Below are 17,661 nucleotides of genomic sequence, written 5' to 3'. Positions count from 1 at the left end.
TACATAAGCAGCAAATACACTAGAAGTATGCCCTAAGTTGACAACAAAGTAGCTGGTTTTGAAGGGAATTAGCACAATGAAGAGTAGGAGGAGAAACGTCAGATGAAGTTTTAAGGGAGGGGAATACAGGTTAGAAAATAAATGAGGGATGGTCAGAAAATATTTCACAAGGCAATCTAATAATGAAGCTTGACTCCACAGCAGAAGTCCTTCTCGCTTGCCCAAAGCAGTATGGATCATGGGGGATTATTTCCAGACTTACGCATCTTTTGGCCCTTCCTGAGATAGATCAAAGACCTGTCGTGGATTCAGGTACCACATGAACATCTGCAGGACTTTGGTTCCCTGTAAGAAAAAAAAGAAAAAGAAAGACAATAGGCAGAAACTTCCAAATATGAGCTGATCATTTAAAAAATAAAGATTTAAAAATAAGTAAATAAATAAATAAAAATGGGGGCACCTAGGTGGCTCAGTTGGTTAAGAGTCCGACTTTGGCTCAAGTCATGATCTCACAGTTTGTGAGTTCGATCTCCGCATCGGGCTCTGTGCTAACAGCTCAGGGCCTGGAGCCTGCGTTGGATTCTGTGTCTCCCTCTCTTTCTGCCCTCCTCCACTCATGCTCTGTCTGTCTCTCTCCCTCTCAAAAATAAATAAACATTAAAAAGAATATTTTTAGTAAATTAAAAAAAATAAAAATAAGTCCTCTTATCTAAAATACCACCTAATTATAAACAGTATAAAGTAGTAGTTAAAATCAGGGGCTCGGGGCGCCTGGGTGGCTCAGTCGGTTGGGCGTCCGACGTCAGCTCAGGTCACGATCTCACGGTCCGTGAGTTCGAGCCCCGTGTCAGGCTCTGGGCTGATGATGGCCCAGAGCCTGGAGCCTGCTTCCGATTCTGTGTCTCCCTCTCTCTCTGACCCTCCCCCCGTTCATGCTCTGTCTCTGTCTCAAAAATACATAAACGTTAAAAAAAAAAAATTAAAAAAAAAAAAGTAATAAAATCAGGGGCTTTAGGGGCGCCTGGGTGGCTCAGTCGGTTGCGTGCCGACTTTGGCTCAGGTCATGGTCTCACAGCTTGTGAGTTCGAGCCCCGCATCAGGCTCTGTGCTGACAGCTCGGAGCGTGGAGCCTGCTTCAGATTCTGTGCCTCCCTCTCTCTCTGCCCCAACCAACTTGCATTCTGTCTCTGTCTCTCTTAAAAATAAATAAATATTAAAAAAAAAAAATCAGGGGCTTTGGCCATCAATATGTAGGTTGAATGTCCAAGTGAGGTTTTTATCCAACCTGTGTTACTCTGGCCAAGTTCCTCAATTTCATTAAGCTTAGCTGCCTTCTTTTTATGAGGTTTTTTTTTTAAGTTTTTTATTTTGAGAGTGAGAGAGAGCGCACATATGCACAGGAGAGGGACAGAGAGAGAGAGGGAGAGAGAGAATCCCCAGCAGGCTCGGCCCTCTCGGCGTGGACCCTGACCTTTGGCTGTGTCTCACACCCATGAGATCATGACCCGAGCCGAAATCAAGAACTGGACGCTTAGCCGACTGAGCCGCCGGGGCACCCCAGCTTCCTTCTCTTTAATGTGGAGACAAGAATGCCTAGTTCACAGACTTGTCGCAAGGATTAAATGCAGTAACATTTGAGGGGCACATCGATTAAGTGTGTAATGAATGGTATCTACTGGTGTTACCATCACTCAACATAAAAATCCATGTACGGAAATTATTTGTCAGTCCATGTAATTTAACATTAATTTTTACTTCATTGCACAGCTTACTTTTATCTTTGCATAATGTGAATATAGTCGGTGTGTGCAAAGTATGATTTTATTGAAATGATTTTTCTAAACTGAAGCAAAAGAACAGAGGCTCCTATTATTTAGGAGATAGATATATATATTTAACTTCCTTAGTTATATCTTACTTTGATGTGTTCCCATTTCTGTGTCCCTAAGTCCAACACAGTTCTCACATGAACATTTTTGACTGATTTAAATAGTTTATAATTGACATTTATAGAACAGATCACCATGGAAAAGATAAGGCAGTTCCAGAGACCTTTTTTTTTAAGAGAGAGAGAGCACACAGGAGAGGGGCAGAGGGAGGGGGAGGGTAGGAGGGAGGGAGAGAGGAAGGAAGGAAGGGGGAGAGAGAGAGAGAGAGAGAGAGAGAGAGAGAGAGAGAGAGAGAGAGAGAGAGAGAATCCCAAGCAGGCTCCATGCTCAGTGTGGAGCCAGATGGGGGCTCTATCCCAGGATCCTGGAATCATGACCTGAGCTGAAATCCAGAGTCTGATACTCAACTTACTGAGCGACCCAGGTGCCCCTAAGGAGATCATTTCTTAATAGTGCATTGAGCAAAGAAAAAAATGAAAGTTTTTTATTAAGCAGCATCAAAAGAGCTTGAAAACCTAGTAGGGTGCCTCATTTTAGGTCATTACCAGCCAGAGCAAATAACATGTCATCATTTGGGCAGTGCTTCTTGCCTATAATTACAGTTCCTTTATTAGATATCAAGATTGCTCTTCCTTAAAATATTCCCAAGTTTGTACACCTACTATGCTGTATTTGAGAGTCATTCTAGTTTAGCAGAAATAGTATGGTATTTGCATCTGTAATAACTTGGATGTTCTCATTAGGTGAGCGTAAGCATTTAAAATCCTGCAGAAATCCAGCATATTAAATAGAAGGGCAACAGCTCCTTTCCTGGGGGATAATGAGAATTAAATGAATCAGTAATAGTTATGGATCTAACACAGTATGTGGCACAAAATAGCCTTCATAAAGGTTAGTCCCTTTCTTTGTTGCTCCTTGTTAATCTATTCATTAAATTGCACTTGAGGCTGTGAGGGCTAAAGTATAGCTTATAATTATCACATTGTTATGCCAGTTGTTACAGAGGCCAATGCAGGTCTTTTGTTCCACATTTCATCCAAACCTGTAATTTAAAAGTTCTGCTTTATCATGTGCTTGCTATAAATTTAGGAATCACATTCTATCCTTAACTGTCACAACTGATCCTTCACTTTCACCAAAGGACACATTTTGCTTCCCATAAAATTCAGAAACTGATTGAGATACAAAATACTAACTAAACACTGGATTGTTCTCTCTCTTCCCATGCTGGGCCTTGCTAGCACGTCAGCTGGGGATTATCTTGAGCAATCTTTTATGTTTAATAGGTAGCACCAGAGTCATTTTAATGACCAATTTATAAAAAATTTCCACTGACTTGCTAGAAAATTAATTTTTCAGTTTTAAATTCCTAGAGCGATAGTACCGGTTAATGTTAATTACTCTTTTCCACTTCTGGCTAATGTCGCTTCTATTATGCATACAATACCAGGTAATTAACACCCTCCACAAATAAAACAAAAGGCACTGAGATGTGGTTTGTCTTCGGCTAGACTTCTCTGAAAGGTTTGAGTGACCACACAGTCTTGTTTTTGCTCATTGTCAGTCTGTTCATGGGGACACCTACGTATCTACATTTATCCTTTTGAGGAAGGGGAATCGAGGCTGGCGAGTTTTGCACTGAACACCTGTAGGAGGCGCCACAGATAGCACAGCCTATCACAAGACCGTGCTCTGGTGCTGGGTAGCGATGATGTGCATAACCGTACACAGCGATCCTTTCAGAGTTTACATTCAGGTGTGATACAATTACTTCTTTTAAAAGTAGTCTTTCTAAAATACATTCCTTGGCGAAAACGGTAAGGGTCTGAAAAGGGCTGCATTGTTTTAAATCAGTCGTGGCGGGCGGAGACAGAAAAGGTCTAACACATCTAAGTCCCTTCTGTTCACTCAGCAGTTACCTCTGGGATGAGCTACTTTCGGGCTTAGGTAATTTATTCAATAGAACTGAATGGTTTGACAAACGCTAATTCACCAGGAAAGGGGTAATTTCTCTCTCACTGACAGGATTAAACCTACCATTCATTGCCACAACTGCCATTCACTAAGGAGTCCCAAACAGGCTCCCAGTCGTGAGACCCAACATGACAAATGCAAAAGCTGCAACGTTTGTTTCTTTTTTGGTAGCCTATTCTGCCAGTTTGTTCTTCCGGCCCTTCCCCCCACTCTCCCCATACACCTGCCTTTCCTCCTAGCTTTCACTCCTGCTATAGCATGGAAAGAGCAAGCCACTAAGTTAAACCCCAGGACTACAAAGATAAACACAAAACTGCCCTAAAGTTCATCAAAATCTAGGAGGAAAGAAAGACACAACGTGTGCGAACAGTGAACACAGAGTCCTCTATGACGTCACATTAATGTCATACAATTAGTGAGCGGGAAAGGAGGTAGAGGGTTCAGGGGCTACAACTTTTAGGCTTGGGCCCTTGTAAGCCTCAGATACTGGTTACTCAGGGGTTTTGGTTTGTTTCTTTTGTTTTATTCTTGAAAAAAGCTGCAACTTTCTGCAAGAGTATCATACATCTCTCTAAATGAAAAAAAATCGCTTGAACGTCAATTGCAACCCACTGTGGGAGGTCCTCAGACACACGGTTGTAGGCATACCTCCTCATTGACTACAGAGCCTGCTAAGATATTGGGAGACTGGGTATCTCCAATGGAGTGATGAGTCTGTTCTTTCTGGCTCCAGGCATTGGGGAACAGGCTGGGACAGGAGAAAACAACTTCCCAGAAAATAGGCAGACTGTTCTAGAGGGAAATAAACAGGTTTCATCTACTCACCTACTAGGTGCCAGGTACAGTCTTAGGTGAGAAGAGAGAGAAATGGACAAAACAGAGATCTTGCCCTCCAGAGGAAGTTCTATGTGTTATTCATAAAAGAAAATATGATAATGACTTAGTGGTATGGAGGGCCCATTCAGAATGAATCAGCTCAAACAGAAGCACCAAAACTGTCCTGTAGCCTGCAACAGTCTGGTAGCTTACTAAGTAAGCATGCCTTGGTTTACGTCACAGAGGTAGTATCTAGATCACGGCAAAAGCTGCCCAGAAAGTCCTGAGGACAATAAAAGCTAGCGGAAAAGAGAGATTCAGACATCGTTATTTCAAACTGGCTTCCAACAATCCCAAAAGAATACCTGGTTTATTTAAATATATTAGGCTCCTCCTCTGTGCACATGTGTATGCTCAGGAGGCTCAGAAGGAGACAGATGCAAAAGAAATCAGTCCACTGAAGACGGCGAATGCTACGGGAGAGATGCCTACTGAGAAGCAGGAGCGGCCAGAGCAGATACTCTTAAGACCAAATTTGGGGATTAGATGAAGGCATCTATATATGATATCTGAACCGTTTCTTGGAAGACAAGTTAACCATTTCTCTGTATGCGGGGAAGAGAACAGTGAAGGCACATGACATACACAACACAAGACATGCCATGGGGACACTCCATTCTGTTCGGTCTCTGCACCATAAGGCAGGAGTGCTGGGAGATGAAACTGCCCAAGTGAGTTTGTAGATTAAGTTGCTAAGGGGCTTGGGCTTTATTTTACAGGCAAGAAGAGTCACAGAAATGTTTTAGTTCGGGGAACCACTCACACCTTAACTAAGAACATAGACATCCGGGGGGCCCTACCCATAGCAAAGGAGGTGGGGCCTTGGGGAAGCATAGCCCTCATGAATGGGATTAGTCCCCTGATAAAAGAGACCCCAAAGAGGTCCCTCATTGCTTCTGCCGCGTGAAGATACAGCAAGAGGACACAGCGAGAGGATGGCCCTCCCAACCAGGAAGTGGAACTCACCAGCCACAGTATCTGCTGATGCCTTAATCATAGACTTCCCAGCCCCGAGAAACGTTTAAGAACGGAATTCCTGTTACTTAAGCCACCTAGTCTATGGGATTCAGTTATAGCAGCCTGGGTAGACCAAGACAGCTACCCCCACACTCCCACCAGTACTGTAACTTAGAAAAGGGACTTCCCACAGATTTACTGTTTAGTTGTTTTAATTCCATCTGTTGAGGCTGGCTTGACAAGAAGGACATCTACTGCCTACCCTTCTGCCCACCTCCCAGCCTATTCTAAGCATTAGGAGCCTAAATTTTATCTAAACATCATGGTTCTTGATTTATCCCCAGGTTGAACATCACAGAAAATAATTAAGGTTGTTTGGCCAAGTATTTAGAAAGTTTGGGGACTCAAACATTTGAGGTTATTGACTTTTTGTCTCCTTCTCCCACCATGGTTGACTTGAGCCTGACCTGGGGGTGGGGATGACCCTGGACTGAGGCGGCCTATCCCGAGATGATGGTGTGTGCTCAACATGAGCCTGTCCACCAACTGGATACCCCTTTCCTCTTGTCACCTACTGATAAGGTCCCTGGGAATCCAAATCAGGTATTCAACTCATGCCACCCCTCAACCTGGGATTTCACGCTCAACAGTGTGAGAAGCCAGGGTCCGGATGCCCTTGACCGTCACAGGATTGACTAGGTGGAATCACTCTAGTGGTCAGAATACCTGTTTAACCCTGAACTTGTAACCTAAGTCAATGGAAATGAAGTCCTGAGATGGAGCCTGCAGGAGACACTGTGTGAAATGACATCAGGAGAGGTCAGAAATGTCTGTAAGACTCAGAGAAAAGATGTTAATGAGTCAGGGACACCCAAGACAAACACTAACTTCTAAAGTTACAGCAGAGGTGAGTATAAGGGAGGGCCTATGGCTTGAGTCCTCAAGTTTCCACACAGAGGAGGGGTAAACTTTATCTCCCAGGTATTACGTCTGCTCCACAGGAGACACTCAAACATAATGTTGGGGTCCCTGATTCCAGTTCCTGTTTCCCCGAACGATTCAGATCCGACCCACGATAGTGCTGCTGATCTCAAAAACTTTCAAAACACCCAGAATCATCTCTACCCTTAAGTGTTGGGAAAACAATTATTATAAAATATCTGTTTAAAACAAATTATTGTTTCAAAAGGGCACGGAAGCAGTATCAAATGTGTTCATCTCAATATATTCCTGCAAAGTGTTGGGCGAATTTCTGTACACACAAAAAATACGGAAATCGTAAAAGCTGTAGGTATCTTTCTTGCCAGAAGATGGCGATACAGTCCAGTTATTTACTTAAGAGAAACTAAATTTTGCTGCCCAAGCAAATTTAAAGGTTTGAAGCCTAAGCTTCCGAGAGGGAGTGCTTTATATCTACAAAATGATAAGCAAAATAAATCAGTTATTAAAAGGCAAAAAACAAAACAAAACAAAACAAAACAGGATTTAACAACAACAATGAACTATTTCTCCATTGATTGCAGTAACCCTGGCTAATCAGAGTGTGGTCTCTGAGTAGCAGTAACACCCACCTGAGAGCCTCTTAGAAAAGCAGAATCTTAGGGCCACCTGCCTGGGGTCCACATGCCCTGTTTTCACTGCCACCCTCAGTTCTCTTTTGACCCTTTAGTCTCAACTAAGGTGGTGGGTGGGGGAGGGCAAAATGATGGAGGAAACAAGATTCAAGGGAGCCGAGAAGTGAGAAACTGCTTCACTATTCACCTGCTGACTCCCCACTACATGGCTGGATCTACCCTCATCTGCGATGTGAAGGCACAGGACAGCCACAGCATAGGAAGAGGCTAGCCCTAACGGGGGAGGTGGGTCATCTCCCACCGTGGCCCTTCCCTACTCACTACAACTGAGGATTCAGCTGTGCCTTCCTAAGACTGAAGACGGAGATCAGTTTGAATGATTCCCATTGCCCGTAGGGATTTGGATTTCTTTAACGCTTTCTCAACATGTCACACTGCACTTAGAAACAATGCTCTTTACAGTGATTAGGCTTAGTACGGAATTCTACTTCATGGAGAAAGTATGTAGAAATGTCAAGTTATTCAACATTCATTCTGATTTGGTTAGCCATACTTCTGAGAATCCTAGATTGTCTAGAAGTAACCTCATAAGCCAAAAAGCACAAAATGAGAGCAAATCACTTCAGTCTTTTGTCTCTAATTAAACTGGGCATTTTTTATTTGAATATGTCGCTGTCCGTTGTAGCTCCTCAAACACGTCATAACTTTTTTTCCAAAATAATTCTTCCCCTTCCTGAATACTCATCAGTAACAAAGCCAATGTCCTGATAATCTTCTGTAGAACGCTGGTTGCTTGTTATACAATTATTTGTTCACTTCTATATGCCACATACTAGAAACCAGAGGTTGGAAGGTACAGCCCTGGGCAGTAGAGAGCCTGTATCTTAACAGAACACTTATGTTTCAATTCACAAAATACAAGTTTGTTCTGAGGGTTAAGGGAGCACGGTGGACAGGGTGATTAATTTTGAGAAATGGTTCAGAAAAGTGCCACCAACCCTTAAAGGATGAACAGGAATTTGCCACCAAGAGAGAAGGCAAGGGGCATTACTCCAGCTTTCTCTCCCTGCATAACTAAGTAGTCCATCTTTAAAATTTTTTTTTTCAACGTTTATTTATTTTTGGGACAGAGAGAGACAGAGCATGAACGGGGGAGGGGCAGAGAGAGAGGGAGACACAGAATCGGAAACAGGCTCCAGGCTCTGAGCCATCAGCCCAGAGCCTGACGCGGGGCTCGAACTCCCGGACCGCGAGATCGTGACCTGGCTGAAGTCGGACGCTTAACCGACTGCGCCACCCAGGTGCCCCAGTAGTCCATCTTTAATTCAGCTACTTCAATGGCACCATTTCCTTACCACTCCCAAGTCACCGTTTGCCTCTGAAATTCCAGAGCACTCTCAGTTTGATCCACTCAATTGAGAACTCATGATATTGTTAATGTTGCTTGAATTATTTTTCCCATTTGCCCTTTTGGTGTCATTAACAAGATGTCCTTAGAAAATTTACTTAAGCTTTCTTGAGCTGTTTTCTATTTAGTGAAATAGGTAGCAACATCAGATCATCTCTGAACTCCGTGGCATTACCAGTTTATACAGAGATTCCAACAGGAATGGGCTCTATCTTTACTGAACTGTCTGCTCCTGAAAGGCAGGATCACCTGCAAGTTTCTAAATGCCCTAGGAAAAAGACTTATGGTTTAAGGAGTACATCTTCTAGAATGAATCTCATGGAAAAATACATTGGAAATTAGCATGTGGTATTCAAGTGGCCCAAATCACAGAGTCCATTACATTAGCTTTGCTCTGTTCTATGGTCCCCAAACAAACCCCCAACCCTCATGAGGCTATGGGGAGACTGGACCTAGGGAGTGACTACAGTTCAGGGCAAAATGAACCTCACTCCTGAAAATCTCCTCCAGTGATTAGATCCAGTCTTAGGATCATTACCGTATGAAGATCATCACTCACCAACTTAAAAAAGCAGGATGTTGAAATTAGGTATCTGCTTATAACCCATTGCCCTGTTGTCCACGATGTTCAAAGATTTTTAACAGAACAAGTTATCAAGAATTTTAAAGGAAAGAAAGAAAGGGAGAAAAAATATTGTCTTTATATCACAAGCTCTCATAAGAGAAGCTTTATTATAATTAATCCATTCTGGAAAATGCCCAATATCCCTAGTAGTAAGAACATCATTCTGGACTGTTGGGTCAACCCTAATTATATGATTCCCCTCCTTATGTGGGGTAACCAAACAGTTTCAAATCTTTACTTTTTAAGTGTGAAACCTCAAGGGTTCTCACCTCAAAATGTAAAATGTGCACTTAGTGGACAGAGAAAATATTTTACCATCCAATCTCACATGAAAATAGAAAAAAAATCAAAGCCAGTGAAGAGTCTTGATAAGAAGCCTCAGAGGAGGAAGAGAAGTATATGAGGAGACAAAAGTCTAGATTCCAGAACAAATTCTGTCCTCTAAAGATCTGTGTAACTTCAGGTATGTCATTACACATAAGTGTTCTTAGGCTACTTATTTATCCTCGAATGAGGTTGTTATTAATTATGCTACAAGATTTGGGCAGAGACCAAATGAAACCTTTAGAAGGTGATATTTTTGACAGTATTGGTGGCATTTGTTGTTAATGATCATTGGGAATGATGAGTGATTCACTGTTCTCACTCTCCTCTGAGGAGAGGGACAAAAGTGGTCAGGTCTAACCTACAACGAGAAGCAATAAAGAGAAGTTCATTAAGAGTTTCCTAACTATAAGAGTTAAGAAATTCTGAAACATATTAACTAAGAGATTTGGGGATGACCTTTTTTAAAAATCTGTAAGGGAGATGTGAGCACTTAGGCTTCTGGTGCATCTCTGGTATGGTGGAAGCTGAGGGATAAATCATAGAACCTCTAGGTTTTGCCTAACCCGGAAACATGGATGGCTGTCCCCTACTGCAGCAACAGTCACCATGTCCCTGAGAAACTGGTTGTCTTCCACTGCTTGTCCTAGGTGGTGCTGTTTCAAATTGGTGTTGAGAACTATTTTCTTTTGTTTTTTAATATGAAGTTTATTGTCAAATGGGTTTCCATATAACACCCAATGCTCATCCCAACAGGTGCCCTCCTCAATCCCCCTCACCCACCCTCCTCTCCCTCCCACTCCCCATCAACCCTCAGTTTATTCTCAGTTTTTAAGAGTCTCTTATGGTTTGGCTCCCTCCCTCTCTAACTTTATTTCCCCCCTTCCCCTCCCTCATGGTCTTCTGTTAAGTTTCTCAGGATCCACATAGGAGTGAAAACATCTGGAATCTGTCCTTCTCTGTATGACTTATTTCACTTAGCATAACACTCTCCAGTTCCATCCATGTTGCTACAAAAGGCCATATTTCATTCTTTCTCATTGCCATGTAGTATTCCATTGTGTATATAAACCACAATTTCTTTATCCATTCATCAGTTGACGGACATTTAAACACTTTGGGATGCAGGAAAAGCAGTCCGGAGAGGAAAATACACTGCAATCCAGGCCTATCTCAAGAAACAAGAAAAATCCCAAATACAAAATCTAATGCACACCTAAAGGAAACAGAAGCAGAAATTATGGAGAACTATTTTCAAGAGAACTATTTTCAAGTTAAACTCATGAAAACGACTCACCTGGTTGCCTCCGCTCTTGGGGTTCACAAACACAAGCAAGGGCTTCATGAGAGGAGAAGAGATAGGTTTTATCACAAAAGGTCGACCTTTGTTTTCCTGCTGAAGGAAGAAAGCGACACTATTGAGACATCCATCCATGACTCAGACAAGTGGCCTGGAAGCAATGGAAAGGAGTAATTACCAGAACCCCCACTGGCCCTAACCCTTGCTCCTCCAAAATAAAAAAGCTACATCTTGTTTTACACGGCTTACTCTAAAAAAGACAGTCCATATAAAGCTTAGAAAAAGGATCTCAAGCTATAATTTTCCCTTGGGAAGTAAGCATGCTTCTGATTTGACTCTGTACACTCTGAGCATTCTAGAAATGTTAGCTCTTCATCTTTATCTTCATCATCTTTGGGATGACACTTCCATGGACAAGTGCAAACGCTCTGATTCTGAAGCAGCAGGAGGTTAAAGAGAGGGAGACATCTTAAAGAAACAGAGAGGATTCCAATGTGGTCACAGGGTAGAGAAGGAGGGAAGAAGGGTAGAAAACTTATCAGAAAAATAAGCTTGGGCCAGATCACATCAGACAGGGGTGGCTACAGTAAGGAGGATGCAGTTCACCAGGACATAGTCCTGAAACACTTACTTCGGTTCCTCTTTTACTGGCTTTTCTTTTAAAGCTTGTTCTCTTCTTCTTCCGATTTGAAGCCTTCAGTGAGTTCTGTAGGGAAAGAAGGAAACACCTGAGCCCAGAGGCAGACAGCCCAGGAGCTTCCCATGCAGAACCATGTAGGAGGTGAGGGCAGCACATGCTGTTCCACGCATGCTTCTCATGCTTTGACACTTCCAAGCCACTGTTCATGGGTAAGCCACAGACAGAAACCAGTCGAGTGCTTCAGAGTGAGCGACTGACTCCCCACCACACGGAGAGGCAGGGAGTTAGAACCCTGGAGGCTCTCATGGACTCACATAACAACACATGTTATACCTGCCAACCCTCCCAGTAAAAATGGAAGAATCCCAAATTCTCTGAGGGGCTCCAGTCTCCCGCCCAACCAGGTCCGTCTCCCGCCCAACCAAGTTCAAGTTCATCTCCTGGTATGGAGATCACCTATGTGGAAATGTAAAAAAGGAGGCCATTTTTCATGTTTTTCTATTTTCTTTTTTTTTTTCCTGTTTACCTTTTTTGGCAATGACCTTTCTAGTAATAGTCATACAGTGATTCAACCCTAAGGGAACATTATGATTCAACTATCCTATCAGCACTGATGGCTAAGTTTTAAAATGCAGAGATAAGACTCACCGTAAGTTACTTCTATTACTAGAGTGACATCAGTGCTCTCTTTCTCTAAAGACCTATTGGTTTAAAATGTCTTCCCTCCCCTGGTAGCCTTGATTTGTCCTTCTCATAGAAGTGCCTCCAACTTGTTGAAATACAGTGACCCCCAAATTTACTTTCCCTGTTTTTCTCTTTCTTGGAATTATACGGACCACAACTTTCTGATTACTTCAACTAACTCTTAATATATGATACAGACGCTTTGCGAAGAACCTCTCTTAGGGGACAGTCACAACTCACTGGTTTAATTAGTGGAGAGTCAGTAATTAATTAGATTGCCATCTTCACAAAGGCAAGATGTTACTATCACATCATAGATGTTTAACAAATGTTGAAAGCCTGAAACACAGAATTCTTAACTTAAAAGTTCATATGAGCATACACACATGCATTGCTTGAGCAGTTAAAGATTCTCAAACAGCTTCAAGAAACTTAGAGACCTACTCTTACTTTGCGGGGTATTTCTTTTCTTAGAGCATTCAAAATAAACCTTACTCTAGAGTACACATATTAACACATTTGAATTAGCAAGAATGAAGCTATTTAACTTTTATTTTACTTTCATATGGACCATAAAAAAAAAACAAAAACAAAAACACGCTGCTCTGTAGCTGGAGCTCGTTGAGGATGAAGGAAATTTTCTTGAAGCGCCATTTGTCCCAAAGTTTTCTTCCCCCATCAGATTAAAAGAGTTTTCAGGCTCTGAGTCTCACCAGAGGAGAGAGATCCAGAAGTTCATGGGTGCTTTAGACCAAAGGTCATTTCTCACCACTCACTGTAGACTATACTTCTCCTGCAAAAAGATCTCCAAGTTTCTGAATTCCTCTTTAAATGGGTCTACTATCACATTCCACTTTGGAAAAACTTTCGCATTATTAAAGTCTTTCCCATATTTTAACTACTTTGTTTAAAAAGGGAAGAAAAACCATCTGGAAAAAACCATCTGGTAATTTTAAACACTTAATTGGCCAAGTGTCCCAAGAAGAATCCGAGAGACTGTTAGGATGGCAATTCATGATACTGCGAGGTTCTCAACCAATCACACACGTTGGCCTCATCCAGGGTTCTTTTAAAAATGCTGACACATGGACCTCCAAATACTCTTTTGTTTGGGGTGAAGCCCAGGCAAACATACTTTTCAAAAGCTCCCCAGGCAACTCTAGTGCGTAGCCAGAGCAGAGAACCTCTGAAGTCAAAGGGAAAAGTGAGGAGACATACATACTGCACTAAAGCACAATACCAATGGGATGAGGAGCATGAGCTGTGGAATCTGACCTGCTGGATGTTAGTTCTGGGTCTTCCGGTTACGAGATCTAGGACCTTGGCCAAGGAAGTCAAGCTTTTGAAATGACAGTCTCTTAATTTTTAAAATGAAGGTGATAATACCTACCTCATGGGACAGTTGTGAAGTTTAAAGGAAAAAAGGTATGTGAAGCAGTTAGCTTGGTGTCGGCCCATGATAAGCAGCTCCATCAATGTGGCCTCATTCACAGCTGTATATCCCCAGCACTGAGCCCAAATGCTTGGCACCTCGAATCATTGTTGAAATGAATCAGTATGGTAATTCCCAGCACTTACTGAGTCTTTCCTGATATTGGAAAGGATCCCCCGGAAGTGAATGCTTGCCTCCTAGCTTCTTTGTTGTTTTAGTTCATTTATTGCCCAGAGCAAGGTAGGGAGCCAAGTGCTTTCAGGAACACACTACAGGCCTTGGTTCCTGGCACGAGTCAGTAACTAAACTCTAAGAGAGAAGTCCAATGGATCAGGCTAAGATTGTCTCCCAAACTTGCCTCATCACAGAAATCACAGTTCTCCAGGTGATTCTGCTGATCAAGCATGTTTGGGAAACAGAGTTAGCAAAACACATCAAAAGAAGACTTGATGTCTGAAAACAGAGCAGGCAAGGAACTCCACTCTAATAGGGAACAGACATACACAATGGCCTTTTTAACACAGATGCAGCAAATACAAATGCTTCTGGGCCTCATGGAGCCAAATGCATGTGAGGTCCTCTTCATCTCACAGAACAAAAAGGGAGCCAAGATGAAGCACAGTGATTGACTTACAGTACCTGGATGCTTCTATGTGAGCTCTGAGTTAAGCTTACAGCCCTATGGAATAGTCAAATAGCAAAAGATAAGCAGTATGGAATTTCACAGCACACCTTGAAATTCTTGAGGCTTCCTTCTGTTCATGTGTATATATGTATCTCGGTCCCAACAGAGAACTTCTTTTAGAAAGTATCATCATAACAGATGGATGTGAAAGCAGATCTGGGTTGTGTTTCAGCCATGACAAGATAAGTCACCTCGTCTTGCTAATCTAAGACATTGCTCATCCTGCCTGGGTCAGTCTTGTTGTGAGAGTTAAAATAGCAGGCTTTTCAAGAACATAAAAATTATGCCAAGAAGTTATATTTTCGAATTGTTGGTGCTGTTATTCAAGAAACCAGCGATGCATGTACTGCGTTCAAAAACAAAGCATCCCTGGCATCAAGGGCAGCTAACTCAGTGATACAAAGGCTTCATTTAGCAAGTTCAATACCATCCAAACAGTGAAATGCTGTACCCTCATGTGGATTTTTGCATTCTTCAGATTGTAACTGCATCTACCACTCTATGTTATGTGCCCACTCTTTTGTTCAAGTCCTAAGAATAAAGGCTTTTTTTAAAATAACCAGGTATTGAGGCAGTATTATTTCGCTACAGAAATAATCCTACCAACAAAGTCTCTATCATAGTTAGGACTCCTTCTTGGGCTGTTGAAAAATGCCTGTGGGTAAATCACTCAACTGTGAATAAAACTTAACTACCTGTTATTACTCTTCAGGGATTTTCCCAGGTTATGAGATCACAAAGGACTGGTTGTAACAAGAGATCTAAACAGAAGACATGTCACACTTCATCATCCCAAATGAAGCCTTCTCTCATTGTACACCAGACAAAACTCTGATGGATTACAGGAGAGGCATGGACTTGGGTCTATTAGAGAGCGCTCTTAACTCTGCCCTGTTCTAGCGGTAACACTGGGACAGGAGTTGTCCTGAGGACAGGCAAGCAGAGAAATAAAGAAAACTAATTCCAAAAGATAAGGACAGGGTCTCAGCCATTTCTCAGACATGTTTGGTTAAATTACAGCAAGTGTTGGCTAACCTTTAGAACTGACCAAAGCAAATGGCCTGAGAAATTCTGATAGATACAGTTGGTCATAGCTGTTACATATCCTGGGTCTCAGTCTCCAGCATTTCAGCATTATCCAATAAGGAACAGGGACATGAAGAAACACGAAGAAAGCCCATATAGGCTAGGAAGGAGTTGACTGCAGCATTTTTTGTAAGTAGGCCACTAGAAACAGTACAAATATCCATCAGTGGGGAGTTGGTTAAATAAACTGTAATATATTCACGGTATGAAATACGTACAGCAGTTTAAAAAGAAGTTAAATCTAGATGTATTAATATAGACTTTTGCTCAAGATCTTTCTTAATGAGGAAAGGCCAGTTTTAAAGTATTATATACGGAATAATGCCATTTATTAAAAACACATACCTCTGGTCTCCTATAACTTGACCCCACCAAAAATTCATGTAACCCAGGTCTTTCTCCATCAGCTCCAAGTGCTTGCACTAGTAGTTCAACATCTTTAATTTGTTTATCTGATCAAAATATTATCCTCTAACACTTCCTGTCGAGAGGAAAAGCCCTGACATCTGTAACATGAACTATAACGTTGACTTCATTAAATGCATGAACAGATTTGTGCTTGGTTCTTAAAGTTTGGTTTTCTTTTAATTCTTTACTGTCATCTAAAATCTATCATCTTTTATTTTCTAGGTCCCTCCAAATAATTTGGTGATGAAACCCAGCAAACCATCCAGACCAGCCTTCACTCCCCTTACCATCAAGGCTCTACACAGCTGGTCACAGAGTGACGATCTACTCAGAAGCAGCCATCTTTTAACAGATCAGGAAAATACATGGTTTAAATCCACCTCTTTGCAGCCTGCTTTTCCTGACCTTTATACACTCAAAGTTGGTTTCTTCCTCTCTACAGTCATTTGTTTAGACATAAACATCACAAATAAAGCTGGCTTTATTTGGGGATCCACCTTAACTGTTGTTCTCAGTATGTTCTATAAACCTGTACTGTCCTTCCTCATCCCTCTTCCCAGTGAGGTCCCTCACGTCCTTCAAAACCAAGCACAAACAACATGTTCTGTTTAACCTACAATGATCCCCAGAACCCAAACTGCTCAAGTCTGCTTCATGTTTCTGCCTCGTTCCTACATCTCAGGTCACACTTCCACTCCCCGTGTGGCCTCTCACAGACCATGGCTAGTTCCACCAACCTGTGGGATCTCTTCTGGCCACCACTCTGTGCAGATCCCTCCTAAAAGACGCACACCGAGGACAAAGGCAAACCTTCCCGTTATGTGAGACCACTCTTTTCATTAAGGATTTACACGTGGCTGAATTCCTCTTCCAGAATCCACAAATTCTCTGCCTAATGATTTAGTTCACTCTTCTATGTCCACTCTTTGTGGACATCAGGTGAATATCTGATTCATCTCTGGGCCTCCCACTGCACATAGTGGCATCCGTGAATGTACTTAAATATCTACTTCGTTCAGTTCAGAGTATCTTCTTGTTTCTAAGCAGTATCTTCCAATATAGAAATATACAGGAAAAAATATCCATGAATTCTACAAGTAGGAAAAACATTGTGTCTGCTGTCCTCCATCTAATTTCCAAACTCTTTTTTAAATTTTCTCAAAGTCCCCAATGAATTCTTTAAACTGCCTGCTTCCACACCATCGCTAACAGCTTGCCACCCGCATTCCTCAAACTACAGTTTCATGGTCATCAGTGATCTAGTCCCAAACACAAAGACTTTTCTCAATCCGTGATTTTTTAGCGTCTTCAGAATTTCACATTGATGACTGCCCTCTTTTTCTTTCTGTTTTTAATAATGAAGCTCTGTGTTCTCTCCCTGTTTCGTAGGATTCTCTTCCTCCTTTCGCTTTCTTGTTGCAGATGCTCACCCGGTCTGCTTCAGTTCTCCAGTTCAGTAAATGAATAGCTCTTGACTCTCTCCCATGGGATAAGTAAGAGTCATGCTAGTGAACACACAATCCCACTACAGTATATAATACAACAGTTACAGTGGCATTTCAAGGGCCACTCGAGAGCACAGACAACAGGGTACCAGACAACAGGCTGTGGCCCCTACGCTGCCTCTCTCCCCATGAGAATCCTTCTGCCATTTCCTCTCATTGTAATACGGACGGGTCAGGGAACAATAACTTCTGTCCTGACCCCCGTGTGACTGTTCAAGGTTCACCTCTGTTGATGTAGAACTTTATTTGATATCCTATACTCAACAAGGAAAATAACAAGAGTTAACATTTACT

At 42.1% G+C, this 17,661-nt stretch overlaps 1 protein-coding gene across 7 annotated transcripts in view; it reads right to left on the bottom strand.

The window, feature by feature from the left end:
- DGKI (diacylglycerol kinase iota) overlaps positions 1 to 17,661 on the bottom strand; it is a 435,956-nt gene that overhangs the window by 197,258 nt on the left and 221,037 nt on the right. For 5 of the 7 annotated variants that reach the window (XM_053218038.1, XM_053218041.1, XM_027075551.2 and 2 more), the window contains 3 exons: positions 11,559 to 11,633; positions 10,925 to 11,023; positions 263 to 345 (listed from right to left, as the gene is read on the bottom strand). In XM_053218038.1, coding sequence (XP_053074013.1) covers positions 263 to 345; positions 10,925 to 11,023; positions 11,559 to 11,633 — 257 coding nt within the window. The remainder of the gene's footprint in view (positions 1 to 262; positions 346 to 10,924; positions 11,024 to 11,558; positions 11,634 to 17,661) is intronic. The other 2 variants (XM_053218037.1, XM_053218039.1) reach the window with 1 other exon arrangement.

This window comes from Acinonyx jubatus, chromosome A2 (genome assembly GCF_027475565.1).
Source record: "Acinonyx jubatus isolate Ajub_Pintada_27869175 chromosome A2, VMU_Ajub_asm_v1.0, whole genome shotgun sequence".
Classification (NCBI taxonomy): domain Eukaryota; kingdom Metazoa; phylum Chordata; class Mammalia; order Carnivora; family Felidae; genus Acinonyx; species Acinonyx jubatus.
The sequence above is the reverse complement of the archived record's forward strand: the minus strand, read 5'-3'. Positions and strand labels throughout refer to the sequence as shown.